The sequence below is a fragment of the Rutidosis leptorrhynchoides genome, chromosome 8 (assembly GCF_046630445.1).
Source record: "Rutidosis leptorrhynchoides isolate AG116_Rl617_1_P2 chromosome 8, CSIRO_AGI_Rlap_v1, whole genome shotgun sequence".
Classification (NCBI taxonomy): Eukaryota; Viridiplantae; Streptophyta; class Magnoliopsida; order Asterales; family Asteraceae; genus Rutidosis; species Rutidosis leptorrhynchoides.
The window spans coordinates 286,904,136-286,919,149 of record NC_092340.1 but is presented as its reverse complement, the minus strand read 5'-3'; the positions used below and the strand labels follow the sequence as shown (position 1 = coordinate 286,919,149).

The window sequence follows — 15,014 nt, the reverse complement described above, 5'->3', positions numbered from 1 at the left end:
AAAAATACAAAATTAAAATAGAACTTTTTGGGTTTGTAGCAGAAACCTCCCTACTGACAACCACATTAGGTCCCGACTAGCGAGTATAACCCCCGAGCGACGAGCCTCCAAGCGACGAGACTCGTAATCGGGTGAATTGCGCACATTGGTGCCCCTTCTAGTCAAGATCCCAATTGATTCAATCTTGGGCGTTACTAATTATTATCTTAGAATTTATGTCTCATGCATCATTGGAACTTGAAAATTAAGATATCTGTAGGTTGAGAAATTCACAATTAGGGATGATATCAATAATAATACCGTATTGAACCGATATCAAATTGCAAAGTACCGATGCCGAAAAATGACCTAACCCTTTCTCAAATACTATACTGGTACCAGTCTTTCCATTTTTTAACATAAGACTCGGGTTTTAATGCTTTAATGCGGAGGATAAAGATAAGTATGCCACTGAATAGCTTTTGAGCATCCAGATGGATATGTGACGCCACCTAAACGATGTGTTTTGTACACCTTCTTGGTACCACAAAGGGAACTTCTATAAGAAAACAGATGAAGGATCAGAATTTGAATCATACATCATTGTAAAAAAGGTGGGTCCATCAGATTGTAGTCTTTGGGTATGAATTGAAACAGGTCAAGTCGGATCAGAGTGGGTTTACCGGTATTTATTTGTTTTGTTAAAAGAATTTATACATGTATAGTGTGTCAGATATGATTAAGATAACTATATTATTTTAGTGATCTAGTGTTTGATGATTTTTGCGGTTATAATCCGTTAAGAGTAGATCATGGACTCATGGTAACGTCTGACCTGTTTAACCCTTTTGGCGCATCTTCTTGACTGAGGTTCTTCATAAATTTAGGATCAAACTTCATAAAAGAAGCACTAGTTGTTGGGAAATTATGGTCTCATTAATTCTCACCACCCAGCTCAACAATAATAGTAAAGAAATAAGAACAATACACAACACAAGATTTAACATGGAAACTCCAAAACAGGAGAAAAACCACCGGCCCCCAAAGAGAAAAATACACTATATCACAAATTGTTACAATGATATAGACGACTCTCTTAAGTCAACTACACTCTCCAAAATATTTAACTAATACAACTCTCAAACAAGGGTAAGAAAGAAAGAAATAATCAAATACTTAAAGTGTATTGATTGCTGCAATTTGAAATGAAGACTTAACCCCTCTTTTATAACCAAGCAAGTCCCCTCTAATTTTTTCCTCCCACCTATGTGGGATAACATCCTTCACAAATACTATGCAACCATATCCAATTCTTCTAACCAAAACTATATCCAACCAATCTCCACCTTTTGGATAGAAGAAGATAACCATGCTTCCATATTGCAAGGATAACCGATGTAGACGCTTCCTCGACGACAACTTCAAGATCCTCATCTTCATGCCGTTGACATTATCTCCCAAGAGACAAAACTTGCATCTTCATCGAACATTGTCAAGACCCGACAATCATTGTCATAATAGACAATCATAACTCTAAACAGAATTATCATACCCCACCATAAAGAGTATCACACTTAGAATATCACATTCCAAGCATTTCACCTCGGCACATGTTGTATAACCAGCTGAACAGTTATGGTGCAACTTCCTGTTTGGCTTTCCCTGAAAGTTTCATCAGCTACAACATCAGTTTCCACCACACAACCTGCACCAATGCCAAACCAGTGCCCATGTACAATTGTGGAACCGCTAACGAACATCCCTTTCCATGGTGGCACGGACACACCATGAGAATGACGTGACTTCAGAAGAATTTGTCACTCTCCGTAACGACAGAGACAATGTTAGCATCTTTGGAGCCATTTGCCATATTAGCTCCACCTAGACAATTAACCCTTACATGTCCAGTCTTCCCGCACTTCCAGCATGTCAGATTCTTTCTAGAGTTTCTCTTCTGCCTATCCGAACACAACAGTACCGTAGCTTATGATGACGAGACTCCGTTACCTTCCAATCTTTTCTCCTCGGATAGGAGCTTGCTAGTAACGTCTTCAAACTTCAGAGTTTTCTTCCCATACATCAAAATAGGTTTCATATGTTCATAAGACGATGATAAAGATAATATCAACCTCAAAGCTTTATCTTCATCATTCGTTTTAACTCCAATAGCCTCCAGTTCTGAAACAATACCGTTAAGAATACTTAGATGATCTGAAATCTTTGAACCCCCATCCATACGCAGAGTATGAAATTGTTCTTTAAGACACAACCGATTTGAGATGCCATTGCCCTGGTACAACTGTTCTAGTTTAACCCAAAGCTCCTTTGCCATTGATAATCCGTGCACATTTGCAAGCACGTTCTTTGCAAGACACAAACGAATCGCACTTGCTGCCCTCAAATCCATATCATCCCATTCTTCTTCATCAAACTTACTGCTAGAATTACTGCCGGGAACAAAGGTGGGTTTACCTTTCAAAGCCTTGTGTAACCCGGACTGAATCAACACATCCTTGACTTGAACCTGCCATAAGCCAAAATTGATCATCCCATCAAATTTCTCTACATCAAACCTCATTGGACTGAACTTCGACATCGTATCTGTATCCTATAAACAACACTTTCTCTGATTTTTCTCACGTTTCAAGTAACCAAAAGATGTAGCAGGTAGCCAGGACCATTTAAATCGGAAATCCACAACTCGCCACTAACAAATCCAACTATTACTACGAATCAGAAAAAATATTGTCTAACCAGATACCCTATACGATCAATAGAACTCGTTTCTGATTTGGACGATCCACTCCCGTGGCAACCACAGAGCATACTCCGACTCCTATAACCGAGACCCCCGTCAAACCTGACGCTCTGATACCAGTTGTTGGGAAATTACGGTCTCATTAATTCCCACCACCCAGCCCAACAATAATAGTAAAGAAATAAGAACAATACACAACACAAGATTTAACGTGAAAACTCCAAAACAGGAGAAAAACCACCGGCCCCCAAAGAGAGAAATACACTATATCACAAATTGTTACAATGATATAGACGACTCTCTTAAGCCAACTACACTCTCCAAAATATTTAACTAATACAACTCTCAAACAAGGGTAAGAATGAAAGAAATAATCAAATACTTAAAGTGTATTGATTGGTGCAATTTGGAATGAAGACTTAACCCCTCTTTTATAACTAAGCAAGTCCCCTCCAACTTTTCCTCCCACCTATGTGGGATAACATCCTTCACAAATACTATGCAACCATATCCAATTCTTCTAATCAAAACTATATCCAACACTGGTTTGTGTCTTCTTGACCTAGTTATGTCTAACAAGATGGTATTAATTTGACCAATGCAAGGTTCTAAGGTTACAAGTCATGTGTGTTTGTAGTTATGGTGTAAGGTGATAAGGTTAGTGATCTATCGGTGTAAGGGAGTATTTATACTCATATACTCCCTTGTTTACAAGAGTGTTTATGTTAGAAATTAGGGTTGTAATCAATAATATGATTGGTTCTTGAATCGTGTAATCACTTTCTCAATTAAATATTTTGACCCCACAAGCTCCGGGTATCACAACATCCTAATTGAGATAAGACAAGAACAAGATTAGAGTCCAGGTAAGAAGATTCTAATCAGAGCGTATATAAAGTTCTGTGTATTTTTTGTATATTCGTTATGAAAGCAAACAAGCCAAAAAACTGATATATTAATATGGCAGTTAAAATGAAGGGATGTAACCCTTCATTTTTCGGGAAAAACTGTTGTTGAACAGTCATGTTTTTGGTGGAAAAACCAGTTGGAAGGCATCTTTTCACTATATAACATAGTGCCTTTTCGGTTGAGGTTTCGGGAGCGGAACCCCAGCCAGGGGCGCTGCCCCTTGGACCACGCAAGGGGCAGCCCCCCTTGACCCCTGCTATATTCGCAACAGTGTCTTGCCAACTCTTACGGGCGTGCACTCACAGTCGCCAAAGTCGTTATTAAGTATAACTAGCTCACCCTTGCCTTCAAGTAATACCAATTAACCAAAATGTTTGTTGGATGATACTAAAATCACCAACAGTTTAATCATGAATGGTGTTGTTTTGATGGTTTACGTGGGTTGGCCAAACAAAAGATCGTCGTCGACATCTTTTTCTAGTAGTCAAAAAGCTTCGCTCTTTAAGAGTTCTCCAAACAGTTCCGTGGTTTCTCATCTCGATCACAGCATCATATTGGTGGATTCTATTCCACTGAAAGAGGACACGGTGAAGTCGTTTTTGATTAAACACAAAATACCCATAAATCATATTAGCTTTTATGGATAGTTTGCTTGTGTCTGTGTGTGTGCTAACGAAGAGAGTTTCAAGTATGCTATCTCTCGAAGTGAAGATTTCAGTTTGATATCTCCTTTTTCGGAGGTGGCCGGGTTTTTTTTTTGCGATTTGCGTGGCTCGAAATCAAAGGTATTCCGGCCACTTGTGTTTCGGCTGAAAATGTTTCGGAGGTTATTGGGCTGTTTGGTGAGGTTATGTCAGTGGCCCATTGCTCGTCTACACTTCGTAATCTCGGCTCTACTTTTGCTATTGTTAAATCATCGGTTGTCAAACATATACATGATCTTGTCAAACCAAGTTCTATGCGTGCAACCACCAAAGCTGGCTCATCGGTGACCCAGCTTCTTATGTCACCTTCTCAGTCTCCTCATTCACATCAGATATGGCGGTATAACAAATCGCCAGAAGAACTGAATGTGGCTCGTTAAACCCATCTGGCCATCTCTCGTTTACAATCCTTTTATAATTTAAACTTTTTATTCACCAAATGCATATATGTAATCATCAGGTATTACTGGAGGCTGTATACTGCATTGCATCATTCAAATAAAAACATATCATGTATATATCGATCCATACTACATATATATAAAGCATTTGGATATGCAGTTATAAATTTCTATTCAAAAAGAAAACCAATCTAGTGCCCTTAAGAAAGATACATTGCATATAAAAGAGAGTACAATATTCTTAAGAACCTAATACAAGTAGGCAAAAGATAATCAGCCTGGATAAATTTACTACAAAAACAAGTGTTGTCCAACAAAGCACATATAATCAAACCATAAATATGTCATCTAAACACGTTCCAAATTGCCCATAAAAGCACTGTGCTTTGACATTAGGTAGTACTGAACAATTACAAACAACTAAAACCATCAAAACAGCACCTTTCATGAGGAATGTTATTAACGCTCAATTCTGAGTATTGCTGAAGCAGATCCACGTAAAACAGGCAGCCGCATCAAATCGTCACGTATCTTTAGCTCTTCATCAACAGATATACCATCATAAAGCAGAATTCGTACTTTTTCTAGCCTAGGAGATTTTGCCATGACGAGTTTCACAATTTCAAACTCAAGTGTTGCGTTAAAATAATAAATCATTTCCAGCTCTTGAAGACTATCAAAGTTGTAGCTCGAGTGGTCAAGGTCAAAACATTTAACAGAAATGTGAGGAGCATCCTCCTTCTCAAACATCTAACACAAAACATGTCAAAAATGTTATTAATGCTAAAAAGAAACAATTAACATATGTAATAAATATCATTCCTTACCGTAAAACGAATTTTCTCTAAATTTGGGGCATTCCTCAATAAACAAAGGGTAGAAGAAACTTGATCATGATCCGTTAAATACATTTCCAGAATTATAAATTTAAGGTGGACTAATGGAGCCGGAAGCTTTTGTGGCATACCACCTACACACAAGTCCTTTATCCAAATACCAATAACAGTATTAGTAACCAATACAGTCTTACATGAAATAAAGTCGTTAACTTACATATTACCTCCATATAACAATCCAAGATATCCAAAGTTCGAAGCAAAGGCACACACTTTATTAGATCCATACATGTAAACTGTTTTTCTCCTTCAGTGTCTTCTTGACTTATTTCCTGCAGGAAAAAAAAAAAAAAAAAAAAAAAAAAAAAAAAAAAAAAAAAACTTATTATAATAATGTTACATCTCTGAATAAAAAATCCTTCATAGGTGAAGGCTGCAAAATTCGCTATTCGGGAGTAATCGGTCGGGACTTTGAAAAGAGTAATCGGCAATTCGGGATTAATCAGATTTTAATTTTTATACATTTAAATATTAACTTTCAAATTATATGTTATATATGTGTAAATATAGAGAAAAACCATAAACATAAACTTTAACATAATTGTTTAAAATCGTTCATTTTGTTCAAAATTTCTAAAATTCTAATTTGAAGTCTTGTTAATATGTTGACTTTGACCGACGCTGATCAACAAATCCGATTTTTACCCATTAACCGACGTTGACTGATTACGTAAACGGATTTTCAAAATTCGGAATGGATTGCTTTAAAAAATGAGTAACCGGAGATTAATCGGGGTTTTTATAACAATGGGCGACTACATGAACCTTACCAAAATGACATCCATTAGTAGTGGGCAGCTAGAGAGAAAACGTCGAAGTGCTGTAGAAGAAACCTTAACATTAATTAAACTCAAGCTCCCCAACTTACTAAACCCTTTAAACATTAATGGAAGTTCCAACCTACAATTTATGAGCTCTATCGATTCCAATCCGTGCAATGAAAAAAACGAACAGGGTATCTTGTAGGACCATATTGAAATATTAAAGATACATTTTTTCACAATCTTGTTCTTCGAAAGATAAAGTAGTATCTGATCAAACCCATAATCCATTCTAATTTCACCAACATATTCAAACTCCAATATTGGGCCCGTGTGAAGTAACAAAACATTAAATATGGCACTCACAGTCGCATATTCCTTCAAAGGTATTACATCAGATGGTACTTCAATCATCTTATCATGGAACGCAAGCTTCTGTAAGGATATTAGGACCCAAAACAACACAAGTGATTCAACAAGATCACTCACCGATAGTAATTCTACAAGATTACTAACCCACTTAATGAACGAAAGATTATAAATGCAAGAAATGTAAATCGACACAAGAGATAACGTGGTTATATGCAATCGTTGTGATTGCTTTAGTCCACGGACCAACTAGAGAATGTATTTACTGAATATTTGTGGTGTGTTTACAATGAGTTACAAGAGGGTCTATTTATAGAATGGTTTAAGGAGTAAGCTAAAAACAATTCCTTGAAGCTTCATGTGAGTTTCCTGACAGCTTCATGGAGGCTACATGTGAGTTTCCTGACAGCTTCGTGGAAGCTACATGTGAATTTCCTCACAACTTCGTGGAAGCTACATGTGAGTTTCCTAACAACTTCGTAGAAGCTACATGTGAGTTTCCTAACAACTTCGTGGAAGCTTCGTGTGAGTTTCCTGGAATTGTTTAAAGTTCTCCATATCTCCAACATCTCCCACTTGGAGACTTAGAACAAACCCAACCTTCGTCAACCCAAAATATCAACGATCTAACCAAGAACGTTAAACCACCATTATACCGCCAAACTCCATTTGGGACACGCACACTCAACACATACTTCGGATGAGCAGACTTTCGATACAAGGGCTTCAACACTACTTGTTAGAATTGAAACATTAACTCTCTAATTCTCTAGTTGGGGTCTTCTCTCATCAATTCATTAGAAGACCAATTGAGGTAATGCAAAACCTCAATTTCTCTGTCGTAACAACCTTAATAAACATATCAGCAGGATTCTTCGTACCAAGGATTTTCTCCAATAATAAAGTACCATCATTTATATGTTGTCGAATAAAATGATACCTTATCTTGATGTGTTTCGTACGACTATGAAACACCGGATTCTTCCCAAGATGAACCGCACTTTGATTATCACAATTCAAGACGCAATAGTCTTGTCTTTTACCCAACTCACCTAAGAAGTTTTTCAACCAAACAAGCTCTTTAGAAGCTTCTGCAATAGCCATATATTCGGCTTCGGTGGTTGATAAAGCAACACTCTTTTGTAGTCGAGACATCCAACTAACCGCCGTCTTCCCTATTGTGAAAACATAACCCGTAGTTCTTTTCCCCGAATCATCACATCCACCCAAATCAGCATCCGCATAACCCCTAAGTATGAGATTGTTTTTGGAGAAACACAATCCCATATTAGAAGTACCTTTCAAATAACGAAGCAACCATTTGACCGCTTCCCAATGCTCTTTCCCCGGATTAGACATATAACGACTTACAACTCCCACTGCTTGAGCAATATCGGGTCTTGTACAAACCATGGCATACATAATACTACCCACGGCCGATGCATATGGAACCTTTTCCATATCCGTTTTGTCTTTTACCGTCTTTGGTGATTGACTTTTCGATAACTTAATCGTGCTACCCAAAGGCATAGAACGAGCCTTTGAATTCTCCATATTGAACCTCTCTACTACTTTCTCAATATATTTGGATTGAGACAAGTATAGAGTACCTTTCACACGATCACGTACAATACTCATGCCAAGTATTTTCCTAGCAGCACCAAGATCTTTCATCTCGAATTCACGGGAAAGTAATCCCTTCAACTTGTTAATTTCGGACATGTTGGAACCTGCAAGTAACATGTCATCAACATACAACAATAAGATCATATAAGAAGACTTGAGTTTCTTCAAGTAGCAACAGTGATCCGCTTCACATCTTAAGAAACCAATCTTCTTCATAAAATCATCAAACTTCAAGTACCATTGCCGAGGTGCTTGCTTCAATCCATACAAACTTTTCTTTAGCTTACAAACCCACTTCTCTTTACCCTTTACCTCAAAGCCCTCGGGTTGCCTCATGTAGATCTCTTCAACAAGATCACCATGCAAGAATGCAGTCTTCACATCTAGTTGCTCTAGATGTAAGTCTTCGGATGCAACCATAGAAAGTACCAAATGGATAGTAGTCATTTTAACTACTGGTGAAAATATCTCTTTGTAGTCAACCCCTTCCTTTTGTTGAAAGCCTTTGACTACCAAACGAGCCTTGTACCTTTTCTTGCCATCCAACTCATTCTTGATTCTATATACCCATTTGTTTTGCAACACCCTTTTATCATGAGGTAACTTCACTAGTGACCAAGTTTTATTCTTCTCAAGTGACCCCATCTCTTCTTTCATGGCAAGCTCCCATTGTATGGATTCTTTTGTCTTTCTTGCCTCAAAATAACTTTCGGGTTCACCATTTTCGGTATAGAGCAAGTAGTTTGCTGATGGAAAATACCTAGGATTAGGTTTGGGCACTCTAGTCGAGCGTCTTAGTGTAGGAGTAACCGGAATGGTTGGACCGGTTTCATTTGTATCCTCCTCATCACCAGAACTCGCACTATGTTCGGAATCATCACCGCTTTCCGAATCATTTCCATCATTAGCATTTTATGACGCCTCACCGTTAATTGGCAATTCATTGTTACCCGTACTCCCACTAGAACCTGCAATATCATCAATAGAAACATCGTCAAAAATAACATGACCCGGTTTAGGACTCCCCGTTTCCGGTTTGCCATAAACCGAATCTTCATCAAAGGTAACATCACGAGAACGAATCACTTTTCTAGCCTCGTTATCCCAACAACGATGACCCATTTCATCCGACCCGTAACCTATGAAAGTACACTTCTTTGACTTAGCTTCAAGCTTGTCTCTATCCACATCTTTGGTCTTCACATATGCATTACACCCAAAGATCCTAAGGTGACCATAACTCACCTTCTTACCTTGGCATTCTTCCTCGGGAATTCGGAAACCCAACGGTGTTGAGGGTCCCCTATTTATCAATTAAGCCGCCGTGTTAACCGCATCCGCCCAAAACATTTTAGGCAAACCGGCATGTAGTCTCATACTCTTAGCCCTTTCATTTAACGTACGATTCATACGTTCGGCGACCCCATTGTGTTGCGGTGTCTCCGGTACCGTTTTCAACATTCTAATACCAAGCTTTGCACAATGGTCTTTAAACTCAAGACTACCATATTCCCCTCCATTATCCGACTTCAAGCACTTGACTTTCAAATTAGTCTCATTTTCTACCATTGCTTTCCACTTACAAAAGTATTAAATACATCGGATTTAGCTTTATGAAAATAAACTCATACCTTTCGAGTGGAGTCGTCAATGAAAGTGACATAATAGCGAGAACCTCCATGTGATTCTATATTAGTTGGACCAAATACATCCGTATGAACAAGCTCCAATTTCTCCAACTTAGGAGCATTTCCCGATTTCCCAAAAGTCACCTTCTTTTGCTTCCCATATACACATGGTTCGCAAAACCCAAGTTCTACCTTTTTCAAATCCGAAATTCTCCCACTCGAAACAAGCATCTTCATACCCTTCTCACTCATATGCCCGAGTCTTCGGTGCCATAGAGTTGATTCGGATTCAACATTAACCGTAGCAACCACCGTGTCTTCATCAAACACTTCAACCATATAAAGAGTTCCCCTTTTATGTCCACGAGCCACAATACAACTACCCTTAACCACCTTCCATTGACGGTTTTCAAAAGTAACCGCGTTACCTTCATCATCTAATTGACCAACCGAAATAAGTTTCCTTTTTAATTTAGGAATGTACCTTACGTTTTTCAAGGTCCAATTAGAGCCAAGAGTAGTCTTCAATACAACATCTCCACTGCCCTCTATATTGAGTTGTTTGTCGTCCGCCAATCTCACCTTGCCTTGATATGAACGAAAATTTTTCATCATGCTTTTGACATGAGTAGCATGAAACGAAGCTCCCGAATCCAAAATCCAAGACTCCATAGAATTTTCAACACTACACAAAAGTGCATCATCACTTTCCCCTTCGGCCAAGTTTACACCTTTCGCCGGACCATTTTTACAATTCCTTTGAAAGTGCCTTTTTGATTGCAACCCCAACAAACAGCTTCACTTCTATCTTTCGATGGATACCTCTTCTTAGACTTCTTTCTACCATTCTTCTCACCGCGATCAAATTTCCTACCACGGTTGTCGGTACTTAACAAGGAACCGGATGTCGATTCCCCCGAGTTTCTCCTACGAGTATCTTCACCAAGAATCAAATCCCTTATTGCTTCGAACGCTAGCTTAGTAGTTCCCGTAGAGCTACTAACCGCGGTAACCGTACCCGACCAACTTTCCGGTAATGATGAAAGCAAGATTAGTGCTTTTAATTCATCATCAAACTTAATCTCTACCGATTCAAGCCTTGAAACGATATTATTAAATTCATTGATATGATCCGTTGCACTCGTACCTTCCTTCATCTTTGTATTGAACAATTGACGCATGAGAAATACCTTATTAGAAGTGGTAGGTTTCTCATACATGTTAGAGAGTGATTTCAAGCAAGCAAACGTCGTCTTCTCATTCACAACATTGTATGCAATGTTCTTAGCAAGTGAAAGACGAATAGCGCCCAAAGCTTGACGATCCAAAAGCGTCCAATCGGCATCGTTCATGCTTTCAGGCTTGGTCTCTAACAAGGGTTGGTGTAGCTTCTTTTGATACAAGTAATCTTAAATTTGCATCTTCCAAAAGCCAAAGTCTCTCCCATCGAATCGGTCGATTCTAAACTTTCCGTCTTCCGCCATCGTACCCAAAGTTGAAACCTTGAGCTCTGATACCAGTTGTAAGGATATTAGGACCCAAAACAATGCAAGTGATTCAACAAGATCACTCACCGATAGTAATTCTACAAGATTACTAACCCACTTAATGAACGAAAGATTATAAATGCAAGAAATGTAAATCGACACAAGAGATAACGTGGTTATATGCAATCGTTGTGATTGCTTTAGTCCACGGACCAACTAGAGAATGTATTTACTGAATATTTGTGGTGTGTTTACAATGAGTTACAAGAGGGTCTATTTATAGAATGGTTTAAGGAGTAAGCTAAAAACAATTCCTTGAAGCTTCATGTGAGTTTCCTGACAGCTTCATGGAGGCTACATGTGAGTTTCCTGACAGCTTCGTGGAAGCTACATGTGAATTTCCTCACAACTTCGCGGAAGCTACATGTGAGTTTCCTAACAACTTCGTAGAAGCTATATGTGAGTTTTCTAACAACTTCGTGGAAGCTTCGTGTGAGTTTCCTGGAATCTTCCCTCTAATTGTTTAAAGTTCTCCATATCTCCAACAGCTTCGGCATAGATGTCCAACAATACCTCCATTTCTTTGACAGAATACTCGTTCTCACTGCATCTCGAATTGGCACAAGTATTAGAACATTTTCGATTATGTTTTGAGGAAGACGGCTGATTCTATCTGAATGTAGGCATTGGATTTTCATCTTTATATTACTTTCACAAGGTTATCGTACTCCACAAAGCTGCAATGTAGAATGTAAAACCGTAAAGCTTTATTTGCATAAACACATTAAACCATCTTAACCAATATAAAACATGTACATCTAGAATAAATGAACAGTACCAATAATTCAAACATTTTAAATATAGCATTAGTCATCTAAAAACATTCAATCTTTGTCCAAAATTTTATTGCTAGTTGTATATAGACTCTATGAATTCTAAGACCGTTTGTATCGCAGATTACCAACGCATGTTGCTTCCTATGTGGCAAGTATCCAACGCCCAATTTGCAAGTAATGGGGCATGAGTTTTACATGTTGCTTGAGCTTGCATTGGATTCCAACAGGAAAAAGTGTGGCTTTGTCCTTATTAGTTTTATATTAATTTTAAAATATTATTATAAACCTTTTTTACTACTTCACCAATTATATTTTAACACATCATCACAACACTCCTCACCCTCACCAAAAACCCACACCACCATTACTCCACACCAAAAACCCACAACGCATAGTCATAAAAAAAGTACAAAAAAAGCAACACTACAAACTCACGCCCCCTCCCCATTAGACGACTTGTAACGGTTCAAGGGCGACGCCGTGGGAGCCGATGTGGCAACCGGCTACGCCCCACCGGATGGAGTATCGGCGCGTGGAGAGGGAGAGGGGAGAGGGGCAGCGCTGAGTTGCGTGGCCTGGCGACGGGGAAGGCGACGAGCGTGGGTGTTTTTCTTTTTTTTTTATTATTTTAAAAATCTAATTTTTATCCCCTTTTAATACTTAAACCAATTATATTTTAACACATAATCACAATACTCCTAACCCACACCACAAACCCACACCACCACTACTTCACTCAAACAACCCACACGTCCTAGTCAACAAAAAGCAACTCACGCCCCCAACTCACGCCCCCTATCGTTACGATTGGTCTTACAAATGGTCTAAAGTCTAAACCGTTCACGTGAGACCAGTTCTTAATGAAGTGTAAGCCAATTGACACATCAACAGAAAACAAACTAACTAAAGAATGCATCAGATACATACAATAGATTGCTTGTTTTTAAGTGTTTATATCTTAGTCGTTTATTTTAATTATATTCAACCAATCTCAAATTAACACTTCCAGACACTAATTATCTACTTATTTCACAAGGAATCACAAAAATATGCAGTTACAAAAAAGCAAGTTTGTAATCCATTTAATCCTAACAAAACTCAACCTAAATAGTAGAATGGTAAAAATGATACGGAGTAGTACCTTTTTATGGTTTTGCCGACCCAAGGATTAGACACAGCGAGGGTTAAAAATACTAAAAAGGGAATCAACATAATATAATTAATTGTGTTATAATAATAATAATAATAATATAGATATGGATAGTCAATTTTGGTGTATACATATAGTCAATTTTGGTACACAAAGTATGTATTTTTATATTGAGATTTTAGGCTATAAATACTCATGAATGCAAGCATTAAACTTGCACCATTTCTCACACTTACAAAGTGTTTCTTTCTTTCTCTCCATTATCATCTTTGTTCTTACACTTCATTATTAGTATTCTAAATCAAGAATCAAATCACTAAAGGTAGTTATAAGCCTACTGAATTATAACATCAAGAATCAAACCACTAAAGGTAGTTATAAGCCTACTGAATTATAACATCAAGAATCAAACCACTAAAGGTAGTTATAAGCCTACTGAATTATAACATCAAGAATCAAACCACTAAAGGTAGTTATAAGCCTACTGAATTATAACACGTTATCAGCACGATAATCTTAATACTAAATATGGTTGGCTCTGCCACCAAAATGATATATGGTCGGTTATACCACCAAAATGATATATGGTCGGTTATACCACCAAAATGATATATGGTCGGTTATACCACCAGAATGATATAGGTCGGTTATACCACCTGAAAAAATATATGGTCGACACTGTCGCCAAATTTTCATTTATGTTTACTAATATTTATATTTTTGTTATATAACATTTATTTATGATTGCTTACACATGGTCGACACTGTCACCTACTTATCATTTATGTTATATTAAATTTATGTTTAATGTTTATATACTTATGAATATAAATTGACTCTAATTTATCATGATGTTTGTTTTAATTTTTGATAATAGAAAATGTCGAATCTGGAAAAGCTTAAATTTACTCCTTTAGAATCAACTGGAAACAACTACATGCCATGGGTTATAAAAGTAAAAATGCATCTTAAATCAATGGGCATTCTTGAAACCATAAATGAAAACAACACTTGTTCTGAAAAAGAACAAGCTACGGCATGTTGCTTTATTCATCAACATATTGATGAATGCTTACAAAATAATTATGTGACTGTAGAAGATCCCCATGTTTTATGGGAAGGTCTCAAAAGCAGATTCAATAATCAAAGAGAAATTTTACTTCCAGCTGCAATGGAACAATGGAGAACATTAAGGTTCCAAGACTTTAAGAAAGTAAATGAATACAGCTCAGCTCTGTATAATACATGTTCACAACTTAAATTCTGTGGACATGAAATTAGTGATGCAGACATGATGGAGAAAACTTTCTCCACAATGAATGCTGCAAACATCACAGTGCAAAGAAATTTGAGAATGCTAAAGTTCAAAACATATCCTGAACTTAATTCATATCTCTTAGTTGCAGAGCAAAATGATGAGCTATTAATGAAAAATCAGCAATCCCGTCCTACTGGTACACTTGCAATCCCTGAAGCAAATACTGCAAATAATTATAAACAGGGACAAGGA

The 15,014-nt window shown here is 37.6% G+C and overlaps 1 protein-coding gene across 4 annotated transcripts; it reads right to left on the bottom strand.

Annotated features, from left to right (window-relative positions):
• Positions 1-5,004: 5,004 nt before the first annotated feature.
• Positions 5,005-13,551, bottom strand: LOC139862933 (F-box/FBD/LRR-repeat protein At1g13570-like). Of its 4 annotated transcripts, none has more exons than XM_071851559.1 (5): positions 13,496-13,551; positions 6,418-6,467; positions 5,812-5,919; positions 5,579-5,734; positions 5,005-5,501 (listed from the first exon to the last, which is right to left on the bottom strand). In XM_071851559.1, exons 2-5 carry the CDS (start codon positions 6,430-6,432, stop codon positions 5,211-5,213), a joined length of 570 nt encoding a protein of 189 aa, XP_071707660.1. In that variant the 5' UTR covers positions 6,433-6,467; positions 13,496-13,551; the 3' UTR covers positions 5,005-5,210. The 4 variants fall into 4 exon arrangements, with proteins under 4 accessions (XP_071707660.1, XP_071707658.1, XP_071707657.1 ...); XM_071851557.1 differs by lacking the exon at positions 13,496-13,551 and adding an exon at positions 6,552-7,061; XM_071851556.1 differs by lacking the exon at positions 13,496-13,551 and having other exon boundaries at positions 6,418-7,060.
• Positions 13,552-15,014: the final 1,463 nt, after the last annotated feature.